Below are 18187 nucleotides of genomic sequence, written 5' to 3' on the forward strand. Positions count from 1 at the left end.
CGGTGGGATCAGCATGAACATAATTATGTTTGAAACAGCATTTGAACATTACTGCTGTAATTGTATCAGGGCCTAATTCTTCTGTCCTTTGTCCTAAGAGATATCTTCATCAGGATTTTCATCAAAACCTAGGTGCATCCTCAGTGCAAACTGGAACAGAATTTTACCATGTCTCCCTGCATAGAGCATGTGTAGTCTCACTCCAAATTCAGTGATACAGATCTTTTCCTAGAGGATTAGAGGATACATAACTCTTTAACTCTTACAATTCTTCCCCCTCCTTTCCTTTTTTTTTTATTCCCATAAATTGATTTTTTGTAGAGGAACTACAGAAATCATCAGAGAGCAAACTGCAGTCTGAAAGGAAACTAATCCCTCTTTAGTAAGAAGGTCAAGGCTGAAGAGCTATGACAGTTTCTTTTGCAAGTGATTTCTCAACTTTGAATTTTCTAATACGAAATTAAGGTAGTAATATGAGGTCCTAATACTGGCCCCTATGGAATGGGAAATGGACTCGGATGGGACAACTGGGGAGACAGAGACTGGGAAAATTCCACCAACCTTTACACAGAGGACAGCTGCTCTCTAACTAGCACAGATATACTTGCCCATGCATCATCACAGCTTAGGAAGTTTTCCTTACATTTTCCAAAGCAGAAAAAGTGCAGTTAAGTATGTTACTTATGTAACCCTAAAAATGAGCCCACTAGATGGGAGGGGTGGACAACAATCCACGAGGGTAGCATTTGCTGGATTTTCATGGTAGCTTTTGACTAAAATGTCACTTTCTCAAATGAATCCTAGGATGTTTAACAATGTGGTTGATTTTAAATTACAAACTTTTTCATGCAGAGGACAATATTTTGGATTTCCCTTGTAGCATGCTGCGTATTATCATCAAACATTGGCCTTTTACCAAGTTCATCATACTTGTGGTTTAAAATGGATAAAGGATTTAGGAGAGCTGGGGGATGGGGACTAATGAATACATAAATAATCTGATCACACAGGGCTCACTCAGAACGAATGAAAAAGGAAATGTAATTCCCTTGAGATATAGTCAAAAACTAATAACTGAAAAGATCAGTTATTTTGCAGGCATTGTCAGTTGATAGTTATTTATAGAAATTCAGCAAAAGTGAGAAAACGCAGACTAGAGTGGATGAGAGCAGCACAAAATAATTGTTTCTGGCACTGACTTTCTCAGCCATTTCTAAACTGGAACTCCCTTATGTACTCCTCCCAAATCATCTGTTTGGGATCTCATTGTGGCCCCTTTCAGTTCATCAGTATGAGGTGGATCACAAGTCCCTAAGACATAGCTGGAGCTGCCTGAAATGACAACACAAATTTTCCAGGCTCATCTGGAAAGGCACAAGATCATCTTGTTCCAAACCGGCTGCCACGGGCAGGGACACCTTCCACTAGACCAGGATGCTCAGAGGGCCGTCCAACCCGGCCTTGAACATTTCCAGGGATAGGACATCCACGGCCTCTCTAAGCAACCTGTGCCAGGGCCTCACCACTCTGACCGTCAGGAATTTCTCCCGATATCCCCCCTAACCGTGCTCTCTGCCAGTTTAAAGCCGCTCCCCGCTTGCCCTGTCACTCCCGAACCTCGGGGTGCCCTTCCCCAAGATGGCGCCCCAGCGCCTCCCGCCCTCACGCGCAGGCGCCGCGCGCCCCGACCCGGCCGTGACGCGGCCGCTCCCGCCTCCGCCTGGGCTGGGGCCGCCTCCGCCTGGCGCTGCCGGGGCTGCAGCCGCCTCATGGTGCCTTGGCCCCTCCAGGCTGCAAGATGAGGCTCTTGGCTGCCGCGCTCTTAACGGTGGCGCCGCTCTGCGCCGCCTTCTACCTGCCCGGGCTAGCGCCCGTCAGCTTCTGCGAGGAGGGCGAGGAGACCGAGAGCTGCAAGGTGAGAGCTCTCACGGGCGGGCCCGGCGCGGGCGGTCCCTCCTCGGCACCCGCTCGGGGCTTCCGCGGCCAGGGGGGACCGCCGGGTGTCCCCCACCCCGCTGCTGGACGCCCCGGGCGTCCTCCCGCAGGGACAACCTTTGCTCCGGGAAGCCAGACATCCCCAGCGCGTATTTCCTTGGTTCTCTTTCTCCCGCTGAACTTCCCGGGAGGATCCTTGGTTCCTTGTTCCTGGAGTGGCCGGGGCCTGTCAGGAGCCAGGGGTAACTCCGCTGCGGGATAGCAGCACTTGCCACTAAGCGAAGCGTTTCGAATCAGCCACGCGTTTGTTTCTGAAAGTCTGCGTTTTCATACTTTTTCTTGTTTCCTGTTTCAGTCGCTAATTGAGCTCTTCGTGAACAGGCTGGACTCGGTTGAATCAGTTCTGCCATACGAATATGATGCGTAAGTACACTACAGCAGGCTTCCAGGAGCGTTTGGAAAGGCTGTTTTCTGTTCTCGGCTCCTGATACCGTACAGGTGTCAGTATTTTGGCTGTAGGGATGGAAGAGTAAATCCAGGTCTCAGCGGCAGGAATGAAGTACAAGAGAGTGGGAGGGATGAAGGCCACACCTGTGCCACCTGACCATCCTCTGGTGTTGTTAAAACAAGGCTGCAGGGTTTCTCATGGGTGCATTCTTTTGAGCTGAGTACAGGATTTAATGTTGGCAGTTTAATATATTTGAAAGTTCTTCCTGTTATGCAAATCTAAGGAGCTTTGAGTTTCTTTTTTCTGGTAACTAAAGCCCAGAGACTAGTCACTGTTAGTTCTCATTTTTACACCAAAGCTTTGTAGCTAATTCCTGGTTTGTTGTTTTGTTTTGGGTTTTTTTTTATTCTTGTCTGTGAAAATTGTTACCTGCTTTTGCATGTATTTATAGGCCTACAAAGCAGTGATACACATGATTTGCAGTCTTGCTGTTGGGCACACAGGAAAGAGAAACTTGCAGGTTGTTGTAGATCTTACCTTGTGCAGTGCAAGACCAGAGATTAGCTCAAAAAGCCCACAGTGTCTCTATTTACATTAAACTTCAGGAAAGCCTGTGAATTTAGGACCACTTATTGAGAAAAAGTACTTATGCACCGAAGATAAGTGTGGGTTTGTTTGTTGTTTTTGTTTCTCCACAACCTACTGCTACCTCTGTTTAATGGCAATCCAGATATTTGGCATAATTTAAATACTGAAAACATCTTTCTCATATTCAGCAGTTTTGGGCTGCATGTAATTGAAAAGAATTTGTGAATGACGTTTGACAGGTGATCTCAAAGAAGGCATCTCCCTTCTTTGAAACGTTTCACTTTAAATACGAGTTGTAAAGACTCCTTTAAAAGGGGTGTCATTTTTCAGAAACTTTTTTTTTGCAAGAGAAATGAATAGTCCATAGCACAACCTCTTTTTTTTCCACCAATATGAAATATTCTATTATTTGTTTAAATTGCTATTTGAAAAGGGTGTGTGGACTGAACATCATGTATTTTGTTAAAGATACTCCAACTATGAAATATCTTGGTTGAAGTTGATCTTAAAATAGATGCCAGATTTCTTTGCAAAGCCACTAAGATTTTTTACTAGCAGTGGATGAACTGTCAAAAGAATCATGAAAACTGCTATGTTAAGGACATAACTTAAGAATTTGCTTTAGGCTGATATTTACAATTATATGTCAATAAGAAATAAAGGTAACTTTTTCTGCTTTTTTTCCAGTTTTGACTTCTGCCAAGATAAGGAAGAGAAAAGACCCTCAGAAAATCTTGGACAAGTGCTTTTTGGGGAGAGAATAGCATCATCTCCATATAAGGTTATTTTATCCCTTGCAGTTGATCCTATTTAAATTTGATAGCTGTCATTCTGATGGCTGTAATCCATAGACATAGCTCAAGATTGATGACTGTGTAATTATTTTTGTTTATATTTTTAATATAAGTTTTACAGTGTTTATGTAATAAAAACAAAAGTCCTCCCAGCCCAGAGGCATCTTGGGGTGGTTAATTAAAGTTGGGAAACTGAGCCAGTAATCATCCTTCTTTCCTATTGCTCTGTGGTAGAGAAGTCCAGAAACTGTATCTTAGGCAGTTATTTAATAGCTGGATTGTGGTGTGTTACATGATCTGAAATCATTAGTTCATTGAGTGTAATATTGGAGGCTATAAAGTGGTGATTCAGCAACTGTTTTGTATGTGTGATAGTACTATTGTGCAACTTCCAGAGTAGGAAGGGGAAGTCAAGTTGGGGCTCACTTGCAGCTTTTTCCTGCTTGGACACACTTATCATCTGTTGCCTAAAACCAAATTCTTCATTTTTGATGCATATCACTTGAAATCTTCTGTAAAATGAGTGTATGCAAATACTTTGTAGGTTAAGTATGTGATATTTTTCTGTCTCATGCCCTGCATTAGCAATGATTAAATGTAGCATCTCCAAAAAGCTCCACTATCAACTTGAGACAGCTATTAGCAATAGAGGAGCTGTGGTCAAACAGTGGCTCTTAATGTTTGAAAGCTGGGTACTGTTCAAGTGCAGTTGAGACTGGGATTTGCCAGTGAAGCTGAAAACTGGGCTATGTTTGTGTGTGATGGTTGCTAGATGCTCCAAATCCCTGTGAGGAAGAAGAGACAGCAGTTTCTGAGTCTGCTGCTGCTCAGTCATTAGGGACCTGGTCACATCTTCTCATCAGTCTGCTAAGCAGGTGATGCTCCCTCCCTTGTGTAAACTGCTCCTGGAAGTCTCCTTTGATTCTCTGAGCTAATATAATTTTAAGTTTTATGGCTGCTGGTCACAGGAATCTTAAATATGTAGCATGATGGATCATTTGGACTGGATACCTATTGAATGGGTTAGTATTATAACAATTACTTGTTTGAAATGGCTGCACACTACAGCAATTAGGAAATGCTGTTCCTCGTTAGCACTCATTAGGCCTTGATACCTTTACAATTTTCAGTTGTGTTTTAAGTATGTTTGCTCAGTAGCAGGTAAATCCTGACTGCTTTAGAAGTTGAGATGCAAATGCCTGCATGTTTGTGTTAGGTGGTGTCTGTGCTTGAAGCTTAGATGTTGTGCAACTTTCTGAATTTTTGGCAGCCTTGTCTGCTAACTTAGTCATGGGGAAAACCAGCTAAAATTAATGTGAAATGTTCAAAAAGGATGTAGGAAAAGTCTGGTTTAGCAGATGATGAAATTACCAAAATAAAACAAACTGGTAAAAGAAAAAAGCAATAACTTTTCTACTAATTTTACATTTTCAGTCCTCAGGGTTTATCCAAACGTAGTTTATCTGGACTATTGAAGAGATTTTTAGCAATGTAAAATGGGATTGCTGCTGCTGGATATATGTAAATCTTGACATTGAAGTTAAAGGCATTGTATGGGACTTTGATAGTCAGGAAGTGAAGCAACTAAAAAAAAAAAAAACAGCTTTACCTGAAAAAAATACTCTAAAATACTTTTGAAGCAAAACTGAAATGACTCTTTTTGTGTGCTTTTTTTAACAGTTCACTTTTAAAAAGCAAGAAACATGCAAGAAAGTTTGTACAAGGTCATATGATCCAGGAAACAGTGCTGATAAAAGCAAACTGGCTTTTTTGAAGAAAGGAATGCAGTTGAATTATCAGCATCACTGGTAAGCTGAGATGTGTCCTTGAGGTTGTTTTTTTTTTCTGCTTTTTGACGTTGTTATCTATGTTCTAAGTTGTTGCTTTCTTCCTTCTGTGTGATAGTTGTCCTCTGCTATGCATCTTGTGGGCACTGGTGAAAACTGTGCGTTACATGAATGTGAAATGTCAGTGGGAAAGCAGGTGCATCCCTTTCTGAGGACGTGTTCTTTGATGATTTCTGTCTAGGATTATCGATAACATGCCTGTAACGTGGTGCTATGATGTGGAAGATGGACAAAAATACTGTAATCCAGGATTTCCAATAGGATGTTTTGTTACTCCAGATGGTAGAGTTAAAGATGCTTGTGTTATAAATGTAAGTGATGGAACTTTTCTTGTTAGTATAGATGTGGCTTAATTTGTGGTTTTATTTTTAAGCTTTCTTTTCCTGAGAAAGAACAGGTATGTTTGTAAACATGGTTAGTGTTAATGTGGGCATTGACAGTGCTGAGTGCTGCTGCTGTATGCTGTGTCTCACTGATACAATTGTCCAAATAAAGTGTATATCTAGGTCTTTTGACCTATTTATGTTTTATAACTGGTGTGGGTGTTTAAAAGCCTTATAAAATTGTGGATTTGTTTTGAAATTTCATGTGTATACATCCTTGCACCTATTCATTCTTTGTCCATGTCAGTGTGCAAGACCTTCTTTTAATCACTTTCAGATGGAAGCTTTCTAGTGAAGACCTAGAAATGAGCACTGTGTTCTAGTTGCAGAAGTTAAGTCTAGCGCAGTTTACAAGTTAAATGTGTCAGGGTTTTCCCAGATGGCTGGAAGATAACAAACACAGCTGTGACAGGGAAAATTATATTGACAACAATTGGAAATGTGTCAGTCATCCTGGGAGTTCTGTGGTGAACTAGTACAGTTACAGATAATAGTGATACAGTTTTATCTGTCCTGGAGGAAGGGACCACACTCCTCAGGGAGGAGGGAGCTCTCTGTGACTCTGTTCTGCCACATCTTGCTGCTTGTGTGCAGTGCAGTCAGTTCATTTGTGTGCAGCAGGTCTGACGCTGCTTTGAAGTGTTGCATTTATCATGCATGCTCAGTGTACTCTGTCTGCAGTCACCTTCCAACTCAGTTACTCCTCAGGCTCCCCAGGCTCTTGAAAGTGATCTGTGGATTGAATAACCTGTTCCAATTTGGTGTTTAACTTCATTATTTTGCATGTAAGGTGTGTGTTAAATTGATACTGGTGTATGTTCTGTTGGGAGCTGTCTGTTACACAGAAAGCAAAGTCAGCAACGTGGATGAAAAGCTGATTTTTTTTTTTTTACTGGGAGGCCTTCATACATTGGTATCAGTGACTGAATTTCCTAGAGAGAGCCTATGGAGCTTTTAATGGGTATCCATGAAGTGCTGTGCAAATTGTGTGTGCTGGCAGTGGTGTGGGGGCTCTGCCAGGGTACCCAGTGTCAATTTAGTCTGTGAATTCTAATTCCAGTGGGAATGTTGCATGGCGTAGTGCCAGAGGGATGGCTGGCCCATGGGCAAATGAGAAGGTAGCACCATGACTGTCATCTCTGGGATTTATACTTTTACAAGTATACCCAAATACCTGTTCCCACAGACATCTCTTTAAAATGGGACCAGGAAAGGGGTTGTTAACATGCAGTGGCACAGCTGCAGTTCATCCTTGCAGTTATGCAGCTGCTGAGCTACATTATTACTTCAACTGCTGCTTTGGAAATGGAGGATACAGAGACCTAAAGATGGGGTTATAGAATGACATGGGGATGATTCCAGTCTTCTCCCAATGAGAATCTTGATCGCAGTGAAAGAAGAAGAATCCAGATAAATTTAATGCAAGACACCTTCATATTTTGCTGCTAGTGGGCAAAGAATGGAATTTGTATGCCAATTGGAAAATGGCTGATATACACAATAAATATAGGAATTTTTTTACTTGGAAACTCAGCTAGCAGTCTGTCATCCTGGTCCTCTAATTCAAATTAAAGTTTTTTTTAAACAGTGACAGAACTGAGGAGAAAAGAAAATCCAAGGCAACTTAATTGACTCTGGTATCACCTCATATTTCTGAATTCTGAAAGCACAGGGATGACAAAGTAGAAAAGCTGCTGAAGGTGAAGGGTAGTTTTTTGAAGCAGAACATGGTTTGTAAGCTTTGGTAGCTGGAACGGAGGTGTAGAAATGGTGAATCTGAATATTTGTACCTTTGGCAGCTTTTTTGGTAAAGACATTTAAATTTTAGTAGTAACACAGATGTGATAGTTTCTTGTGTGGGCTTTTATTTATAGAACTCAGTATCATATATAGAAAAATATATAAATATTTTATACAGATATATTAATGTTGAAGTGTTTCCTTCATCCAGCATCAGTCTCATTTTAAAGTTCTTGACTGCTTGTGCCCTCTCCTGTTGGAGAAGTTTCTCAATCTCTTGGTAATGTTTTGTAGTCAGAGTTTAACAAGAAGAACACTTTCTACCTCTTCAACCACGTTGACATAACAATCATGTACCACAGCGGGAAGGATGAAAACTGGCCTGGTGCAAGACTGGTGATGGCGAGGCTGAAGCCACAAAGGTAACTGTGCATTAAAGCAGCAGCTTCTGCTACTCAGGAGTCCTGACAGCCCTTCCAAACTTAGGGATGATATTTGGTGTTAATAAGTTTTGAGGAAGTTGTTATTCTGACTTCTGGTAAAGCTTTCCTTATGCTTCTTCATATCTGGAACTGTAGTTACAAGGACACTTACACAACTGTAAATGCCATTTAACTTTGTTTTTAAAATGTTCCCTAAAGTCCCTCCTGATGGAAAAGCTGCTTATGCAGACTCTTAGAACCTGACACAAACAATAGTCTTGTTCATATGTTGGTTGATTTGTGTCTGAGTGTGCATGTTTTCAGATACACTGAGAAACATCCTTTAACTGAATAAGTTTCCCATGTTGTGTCTGTTATGTGTCTCCCAAATGTACTCTGTGTGAATGTACAGTATTTGTGTACAGTACAGGTGTACCTTTTCCTGTGTAAGTTTGGATACTGAGGTATGGGTGAAATACCAAATTTATACTGGTGTTCAGAACAGCAAATGATGACAACTAATATCCTAAGAAGACTAACTGATTTTCTTAAACAGAAGTTTAATGGTTTCTGCATTGACCAGAAAGGAGGTGCAACAACTTAGAGATCAGGAACAGACTGAAGCAATTACTTTGGCCTCTAGTCAGTCTGTTCATGCACAGTTCATACTTCCCTGCATTTGAAAACTGCAATCCAGTTACAAAATTTCAAAGTAGGTTGATTTTTTTTTTTAGCTAAGCTATTCCCTCTTTTCCACAGAGGTTAAATACACTCTTAAATTATGCTACCAGAGTTTCTCAGTCATACAGATGTGTGGTACAGCGTGACTCAGATTCACTTGTCTTTTCTGTTGTTGTGGTATTGTGTGTTTTTAGTGAATTATAATTGCTATACAGGTTTATTCCTTCCATTTACATTTGCTCTGAGGTGGTGGCAAGAGGAGTCTACCAGCCTTCTACATTTTTTATTAAAGCTTTATCAGTTGCATCCTAAATGGGGAGGTGAAAGTAGCTGATCTTTGAGGTCCCTTCCAACCCAAACCATTCTGTGATTCTGTGAGTGATTGAAAAAAGTGAGCATTTGCCTTTTCCCTGGCAGTGCAGACCACAAGGGGGCACAATTAGGTTGCACATAACCTTAATTTTGTCGTTCTCTGTCCTGGTGTTTTATTTGGTGCTTTGCTTCAACCTTGAAGCTCTCCTGATGGGGCAATATTTGTGGTTAGAGGACCCTAACCTTGCATGGAAGTTTTTATTATCTTTTGGCTTGGCTTAGTTGTGGACATATAATAATGTATGGTAGAATTGTTAATCTAAATTGGGTAAATACAACTTGCCCAAGAGGGTATGAGAGGAAAGCTATTTTCCACTGTTAGAGGGGGTTTACAGGAGTGAATTCAAGAAAACCTTCAGGTTTCTTAGCCTTTGTGCTTCTATAGCTGCAGTGTTTCTCAAGTACTGCAGAGAAGGTGTTTCATATTTGAACTTTTAAACCCAAATCCACCAAAATAAAATAAACCCCCTTCTCCCTGTGAAACTTGAGAGGTGAGAAGCTGTGGGAGATTGAGAGATTCTCAGCCTTCCTGGCTGACAAGCACACGCTGAGGTTGAGTTGCCAATAATGCAGTCTTGTTAAAATGAGCAAGGGGGGTATGATGGCAGAGAAGGGATATTTTGTGTTGAAACCATCTTTCCAGGAAAAGATCCCCAGACTTTGCAGCCCACCATTTTATCTTAGGACCAGGATTCATTCTGATCATGGCAGAAAAGGGGACAGGGTGGAACCTCATCTTGTGACCTTTAGAGGTCAGCGGTTCTCGTCCCCCACATGTTTAGCAAACAACTTTACCTGTAACCTCAAATTGCATAGGATGGTATATGCAATTTATTTAACTTTTTTCCCCATTAGCTACAAACATACAGATGAAAACAACTTAAGTTGTGAAGGTCCACCTATGGAGATTCCTGGAGAATTCACCAATAAACTGAATTTGATCTACACTTACTCTGTGACATTTGAAGTAAGTATTGAGTCTGTTACATGAATATGTATTTCCCCAAAAGAATGAAATCAAAGGAATTGAATAATTTGCTAATAGCTGTAACTGGATTAGAGCAGTGTAAATTCCACGAGGATGGTCTTGTGAAGTATTTTTCTTAAATTCTTAGTAGGTTTTCCATCACTGTAGTTTAAGTGATGCTTTGAATGTATAAATAACGACTTTGTCCTCCTCCCCCTGTTTTATTACTAATAGAAAGGTTGAATTGAATAAGATTGAATAAGTGCAAGTGTTATCTTCCTTGAGGTAAACTCTGCTTTCAGAGTTTAGTCAGGGTGCTGAGAGTCTCCTGTTAAAGAACAGTTTGTATTATATGTTGGGGGACACTTTTGTGTTAAATGTTGATTGTAAAGCTTTTTTTCTTCTAGTGAAGTTGAAAGGTTTGTCTTATTTTGTGTTGCTTTTATTTTGTTCACAAGGGTTTTTTTGGAGTAGGCAGCCATTTATCTTTTAAAATTAATACTCTGATGATTACCAACACTCTAATGCTTTATTCAGCCTGCAATGACTTAGACAGGAGGAAATTACTTTCTGGCAAATGGGTGTTTACCCCAGCATGGAAAGTGAACCTTCTCTGGGGGTGACAGTAATTTGATTCAAGGTACTTCAGACCTTGGTACCTTGGTTCCAGTCTGTCCTGAAAGCGTGGTGGTTTCTCTGATGTCAGATGCCAATCTTAGAGGATTTGGCTCGAGACCACCAGCTTGTTTTGTACAGGCAGTCAGGCAGCCATTGCAGGGTAACAGCTTTCATCCTACCAAATTGAATTTGATTTGAACCAATGACCTTGAGGTGCAAGACTCCATATCCTGTTACTTTTCCCTTGAGACACCCAATCCTCCTTAGACTCTCTTAATTTTCCTACATGAATGAGCCTTCTGTCATTAACATTTGTGTTTAAATCTTGATGGTAAACTGCAGTTTAGAATTTCAGTGTGAACTTTGTCTGGTTAGTCACGCAATGTGTTGGGTGTTTGGGTACCTACTCCCTCCTTCTCCATGGAGCAGGTAGAGCTCAGATCCCGTGAGTTTAGATGCTTCCAGCAGATGGCACTTCAAAACTGCTTATTCTGTCTGTTATCCCTTAGCCTTGATTTGAAATAATACCTCACGGTTTACTTTTTATTAGTGGTTTCAGAATAACTTAAAAGGGAGTGTTTATCAGCAAGAAGTGTTTTTAAATAGGAGAACATTAGTTTCAGTCAGCCTGAATACATAAAGCAGTTAAATATGTAACTGTTTTGTGGTCCTTTCCAATTCGGCAGCTGACTTCTGGTGAGGCAGTGGTGGTGTCTGCTTTAATTAGTTGAAATGGGCAAGGTATGTAGCTCTGTGTATGTGAAAAGTATACATCAGCATGGGTCTAATGTTTAGTACACAGGTGCACAAAAATGTAAACATGTAACAAACTTCAGCACCACGCTTCTGAAACCCTGGATCAAGTAGCCCTGAACTACTGATCTTCTGCTGATTGGGCTGACAAAGAGCAACTTAGGGCAATTTTGGCCACCTTGTTGTGTTGGTGCAGTTCTTCATTGTCATGTTCTTGATCCAGAACTTAAAAATTCTAAGCTGGTGATACAGTCTAAATTTTGAGAATGAACTGTACCAATTTACCACCTGGTAAATACATGAAAAATTCTGCAGAATATTATGCCAGTCAAGGGATGAAATTTGGTAGCAGGACAGAAGGTGTGTATGTCCCATGAGACCAACTGTGGAGGACAAGGCTTGTGGGTCAGAAAGAGTCCTCACTTGTGCAGCTTTCGTGTAAATTTTAGAGAAGGGAGACAGAAGAGAATAAAAGCATCTTTTAGGGTGAAACTTCTTAAATCCATCACAGCACTATCTGGAAATGAAAGTTGTCTCCCATGACTCAGAGTGGAAAATAATCTGTATCAGCCTGTGTTATGGCAGAGTGAAGAAGCCTGTGCTAAATGCATTGAATGTGATGAGAAAGAAAAAGTTCCAGGGAAAACTAGAAATATGTTTATGGAGTATGTTTGACAAAGCTGAAGTTTCAAGATCAGTGTGCTGTACTGAGGGAATCTTGTAGTAATGGCATGATAGTTTTTCAGCCTGTATTTGGGATCTGCAGGCAGCTACATCCTGAATCATAGAAAGATGAGGCTTAGTGAAGCCTCAGTTGAAGGTAGAAGACATGAATAGGGAATTTCAATAACCAAGGTACTCTTTTAGAGGCTTAAGAGGTGAATTAATGCAAGAGGGAGGTCTAACATCCAGGGTTGATACCAAGCTTAGATATGAATGCTGACTGGAAGGTTTATGGGAAAGATTTGATGTGCTTATTCCTTCTTGGAGACTGCAATGAACTTGTACTTCTTTCTATTAATTGCTGTTTCATTTCTTTGTAGGAAAAGAATAATATTAAGTGGGCTTCCAGGTGGGACTACATTTTGGAGTCCATGCCTCATACAAACATCCAGTGGTTTAGGTAAGATCTGCATTTTTTGGGGGGTGAAGTCTTGCTGGGGAGCACAGAGATTTCTTAGTAGTGCTTCTAGGGATTTATAGATATATAAAATGTCTGCTGTGGTAGAACAAAGTCTGTAAGTTTTTAGGCAAGAAAACTTTTTTGTTTTCATATGTGAAGTAAATTTCCGTCTCTTGGGAGCAACTGTCATGTTGAATTTTGTAAAAGGATTGCATCATTATTGTCCAAAGGGAAAGCAGCTTCCAGTGTTTTACTCTTATCACCTCCATTCTGGAGAACTTTTGCTCCTTTGCAGTGTTCTTATTGTCACTGTCTGGGTTTCTCTGACTGACAAGTGAGAGGTACATAAGTGTAGTGTGTGTTTTGTACTCAGCTGCTGCTTACAGTAAAAAAGGAGGTCTTTTTTTATGAGTAAAAGATGTATGTGAAAAGCTCTTTCTTATTTCCCTCCTTACCATGCAAAAGTAAGCACATAATTCGTGTTGAAGTGTTAATATTTTGCAATGAAAGTGTTTGAAAAGGCTAATCTGATTAAATTGATCTCTACAAAATATTAAATGGCATGATGTCAATTTAATTGGTTGATAGATACAAAATCTACGTGACAGTCTGCTTTAAGAGCTGTAGCTGTTTCACCAGGGAAATTACTTCTGAGGTATATAAGGAGGAAAACAGAGAAAAGCAATATGTAACTGTCTTGAGAATTAGCAGTGTATCATGAAATACTGTTCTTCTCACTTCACCTAAGAAATCATATAGGTACACAACTGAGAACAGTTTCTCTTCTCTGGGTGGGAAAACATTGAAAGGTCTGAATATCTAAGACGTTTCATCAGACTTGAGCTGTACATTTGGTGTCAACTGAGTGCATGTCCTGAAACCTGAATAACTGGATTGAAAGTTTGACTTTTTCTTTATTTACAGTATAATGAATTCCCTCGTAATTGTTCTCTTCTTATCTGGCATGGTGGCTATGATCATTCTGAGGACTCTTCATAAAGATATTGCAAGATACAACCAGATTGACTCTTCAGTGAGTAAAATTTACAGCTTTTACATGAGCACATTGCTCTGGTGATAGTGATGTCTATCAATTAGTTTTGAGTACATCTAGAGAGATGTGTAACTATGATGAATTTAAAACATGCTAACATCTCTGGGGGTTAAAAGTAACTGTATTGCTATTTCTTCTTTTCTAACAGCAGGAATACATGGTCAGATGTGAAGATCTTACTTTTCTAGCATCACTGGATGAACTTGTAATATGCAAGGACAGGCTTCAGATTTTAGAAGTATGTGGAGTGATTCACAGATACTTTTTGATAGTAAACAAACTTGTATTTGAAATGCAAGTCCCTTTGTTCCCAAGGAAAGCCTGGGTTTTAATAAATACTTTATTAATAATTTAATAATACTTTATTATGTACACCAACAGCCACAAGACACAGTGATGGCATTAAAAAGTGTTTTGGCATTGGCTCACCATCAAGACATGGCAATTTCTCCTGAGTCCTGTAGTTGCATTATGGAGTCAGTCAGGACATGCAGCAGGTGGTATGGCACACACCTCAGCAACCAGTGTGTTCTTTATGGAATCACCATCCTTGGAGACAGTGAAGAGCCATTTGGACATGGTGCTGGCTAACCTGCTTCAGGTGACCCTGCTTGTGCAGGACAAGCTGAACTCCAGAGGTCCCTTCCAGCATCAGCCATAAGTGTGTCAATGCAGCCCTGCTTTAAGTCATGTTAGGTGGCCTTAGCAAAGACCTGGTAATCACTGTGTCAAACTGAGTCTGGTTTGTCTGACTTAATGAGGTGGCTGAAACCTTTTGCCATCTGACTGAACCTGTTGTGAGTTCGTTTGAAATATGTACTCCTTAAAATGGGAAAGGGGCAGGTTCCTTTAGTGGAAGAGAATGTAGCTGGTTGTGAGTTAAAAATACTTGACCTAGTAGGCTCAGAGTAATTTTTACTCAGCCTTTCACTCATTCTCATTGGTAAAAGAGATATCTGCAACCTAAGCATGAGAAGTAACATCAGATGCTACAAAGGCTTGAATTTTCACTGCTGTTCTGTCTATCTGGTTTAAGAAATACTTCAAAATGCACAAAAAATTTTCATATTGATACTAAAACATCTGAAAATACTTTTATTCTTCTTTGTGATTTTGATATTAAATATCTTTTGTTAATGCAAATCCAGACAGTAATTTAAGTTGAAAAATTTTCCCACATCCTTTAACTGATTATTTCTATGAGGTTCTCAATTAAATTATGTTCATTATCTTATCCTGTGTTCTCTTTATTAGTTGATAATTTTTAATGTAATAAAGAGCAAGACTTGTAGAAGTTTGATTAGTTTTTATGGATAACAGCAGGGATAGGTGTGACTTTCAGAAAACCACACTTTTTATTTTCTTGCCAGGTGTGAGAGACTTAAGGATCTGTTTCAATTCAAGGAACTTATTTAAAAAGGTGTGAAATATTTGTGCAGAAGAGGAGCTGGGCTGAGGAATCTGCAGTGAAGCAAATTAGTATCTCACACTTAGGGGATGCTGGTGACTGCACTTGAAAAGAAATCGATGCAGGAGCCAGTGGATTTGGTCCTAATATGTGCATTTAATGTTCAGCTAATGCCAGCTGGCTTTAGTGTGTTGTGGATTTAGTGAGACAAACAGTAATGAAGTGTTTAGAAATCACTAGATTGCTCTGAGGGTCTAGTGACTAAGAGAGGATTCCAGAACTGAAGAGAACTCATGTCAGTGTGTTTTCAACAGTGAGAGCTGGTTTTTTCCAAATCTCTTTGGTAATGACTACTTGAGTGTAGGGGACTTCAACCTGTTAGAATGTTCTGAGAACTAAGCTAAATTAATGGATAAGATGAGGATTACTGCACTTCTAAAAAATTTAAGAGTAATTTTCCTCAAATACTCTTTGAAACTCTAAAGTGTAGCATGCTACTTGGTTTAGCTGTCCAGTTCTTATCCTTCTCTTGAACATAAAGGTTAGCAATATAAAACACTGCTGAATTTTTTAAAACAGAATACTCTGACTCACAACTAACTGGCCTGTAATGAAAGAGTTTTATTAAAAACTGAGCTTTGAGATGAACACTGTGGCCCATAGCCCAATATGGGGGTCTCAATCTGCCAAACTTGGTTTCTCTTTATTTTTCATAAACCAAGATAAATTCTAGTAAGCAGAGGTATCATTGTGGGGAAGTCAAAGACAATCTTCCAGCAAAAATAAATGTTACATAATCTGTTGCAGTTCAAGATGCTCTGTGTCATTTGCCAGTGTCATCTGCATTCTTTCTTACCCTGCTTTTTTGCATGCTGTAATTCTAGTGGTAAGCAGTCCTTTGACCTGAACTCAGTATTCTTGGGTTGAATGAAACCTGTAGCTTTTAATTTTATGAGGAGGAGAGTGGTCTTGTGGTCGTGTGTTGGGTTTGGTTGGTTTATTGTGTGAGGGGCAGTGTCTGTTTTGAGTGACTCTATTGAAGAGCCTTGTTCTTCAGCAGTGGTTCCTTAGGATCCCCCCTGCCCATGCCATCCATCTTTTCACCTCTGGGAGTGGGACAGAGTGTTGGTATTTGTCCCTCATGGTTCCAGGGAGCAAACTTTCTTTTGTAGTACAGAGAGAGTTTCATTCTTTCCCAGTATTGTCATTGAGACTGATGTGCTTTGAAATGGAAGCAGAAAAAGATAAATGCTTGAACTAGATTGAAGTTGAATTAAATGGAATGCTTTGTTTTAGTTTAAATTTAGAATGATGTTCTGTGGTTTGGCTAATTACATTTGGTTTTTTCTTGCTTTAAGAGATGAGGATTTTCTTGATAAATCCTGCCTTTTTCACTGAACCATTAGGGGGTTATGAAATCAATGAGTGATGAATCAGATGCAATTAGTCTGGCTTTGGATCTTAACTGGAAGTTAATCAAACTTTAAATATGTATTTTGCATCTTGTTTGTGTTAATTCACTACTGCATTATGTATCTTTGCTAAAGACTTTGTTGATTTTATACAGGAAGATGCCCAAGAGGAATTTGGCTGGAAGCTGGTTCATGGAGATGTGTTTAGACCTCCAAGGAAGGGAATGTTACTCTCTGTCTTTTTGGGCCAAGGAACGCAAATTTTCATTATGACATTTATTACTTTATGTAAGTAACTTCATTAAGGTGATGTGTTTGTAGTGTGATAGTGATAAGAAAGATGCAATATTATTAAACAAATGACAGAAGCCTTTAAGTCCTTCCTTTAGTAAAATAAAATATTAATGCAGTTTCATAACACTAATCTGGATAGCTTCAGTAATGCTGTTGTGTTGTCATTGAAAACATTGTGCTATCTGGGCTAATTCAGATTCTTCATGAGTACAGAAATCAAACTTCCTTCTTACAAGTTTCTTTTTAAAAAGCAGAAACAATTTGTCATGCTGTAAATTATGTAAGGGTCCAGTAATGCAAGTTCAAAGACATGTAATCAAAGCTTTAATGTTCTGGGAACACTTTCTATCCAGTATGTTTGATATGACAATCTGCAGCCGTGCAGAAATAAGAGCCAGAGTGCACACCAATGAAATGGTGCTGACACAACATTGAGATAATGAGAACCTACCTCAGACAACTATAAATGCATATGATGATGTCATCTGTCACAAGATGGTGTTTTCTTATCTGTTATCTGTAAAGTTTATGACCATTCCTTTTCTTACTATCTAATTGATGTAGAAGGTACACTGATACTACACGAGAAGCATTTTTCAAATTTTGTTCTCCAAGTTTGATTCAGTTTTTTGATCTTTCATAGAGGAGCTGCTTTTTTTTCTATTTATTACATGATGCTTTAAGATTAGTAGAATTTTCTTGATAGGCTTGTCTTTCAGTGTTGGTCACAACTCTGTATCTTAGTTAACTGCGATAGTTTCCTGTGCAACCAGTGTAGCATAGAAAGAAATGGTGGTGAGAGAAAGTCCTTTATAAAACCAACTGTACACTGGAGATTACTGACAAACTCCTTTTTTGCAAGTATCTGTAGGGTGATCTCTACAATTGGTTCACACTCAGGCAGCCTTCTGTGATTAAAGAGGCTAATTTTCAGGATAGAGTGTTCTTAAGTAAAACATCATGGTGGATGGTGGCATTTTACTTTTCAGCCTTTTGGCTTTGAGAAATTTTCTTCTTAAGAGGTGAGGTGGAAAGAATGCTTTTGAATGAAACAGTGCTGTTAGAGGTATGGTCAAGCTTATGCACACAGTCTTCATTTAAATGTCTGGTAGTGAAAAGGATAAACCTTCACAGTGATTTGTTACAGGGGGATTTTGACATGTGTCCACAAATAACTAAATCTTTTTGTCTCTCCAGTCCTGGCTTGCCTTGGTTTTCTTTCCCCTGCCAACCGTGGTGCTTTGATGACCTGTGCTGTTGTATTGTGGGTCTTGCTGGGAACTCCAGCTGGTTACGTGTCTGCTAGAATGTACAAGAGTAAGTATGTGCATTTATTTAATGTGACACA

The 18187-nt window shown here is 39.7% G+C and overlaps 1 protein-coding gene across 1 annotated transcript in view; it reads left to right on the forward strand.

The window, feature by feature from the left end:
• Positions 1-1729: 1729 nt before the first annotated feature.
• Positions 1730-18187, forward strand: part of LOC103763944 (transmembrane 9 superfamily member 2-like) — a 29454-nt gene continuing 12996 nt past the window's right edge. The window contains exons 1-11 of the mRNA XM_018070761.2: positions 1730-1915; positions 2291-2358; positions 3659-3752; positions 5446-5573; positions 5794-5923; positions 8030-8157; positions 10066-10177; positions 12592-12671; positions 13596-13704; positions 16701-16833; positions 18037-18156. Of these exons, the coding sequence (XP_017926250.1) occupies positions 1799-1915; positions 2291-2358; positions 3659-3752; positions 5446-5573; positions 5794-5923; positions 8030-8157; positions 10066-10177; positions 12592-12671; positions 13596-13704; positions 16701-16833; positions 18037-18156 (1219 nt within the window). The 5' untranslated portion in view covers positions 1730-1798. The remainder of the gene's footprint in view (positions 1916-2290; positions 2359-3658; positions 3753-5445; positions 5574-5793; positions 5924-8029; positions 8158-10065; positions 10178-12591; positions 12672-13595; positions 13705-16700; positions 16834-18036; positions 18157-18187) is intronic.

This window comes from Manacus vitellinus, unplaced genomic scaffold, assembly GCF_001715985.3.
Source record: "Manacus vitellinus isolate BGI_N305 unplaced genomic scaffold, ASM171598v3 scaffold_19_pilon, whole genome shotgun sequence".
Classification (NCBI taxonomy): domain Eukaryota; kingdom Metazoa; phylum Chordata; class Aves; order Passeriformes; family Pipridae; genus Manacus; species Manacus vitellinus.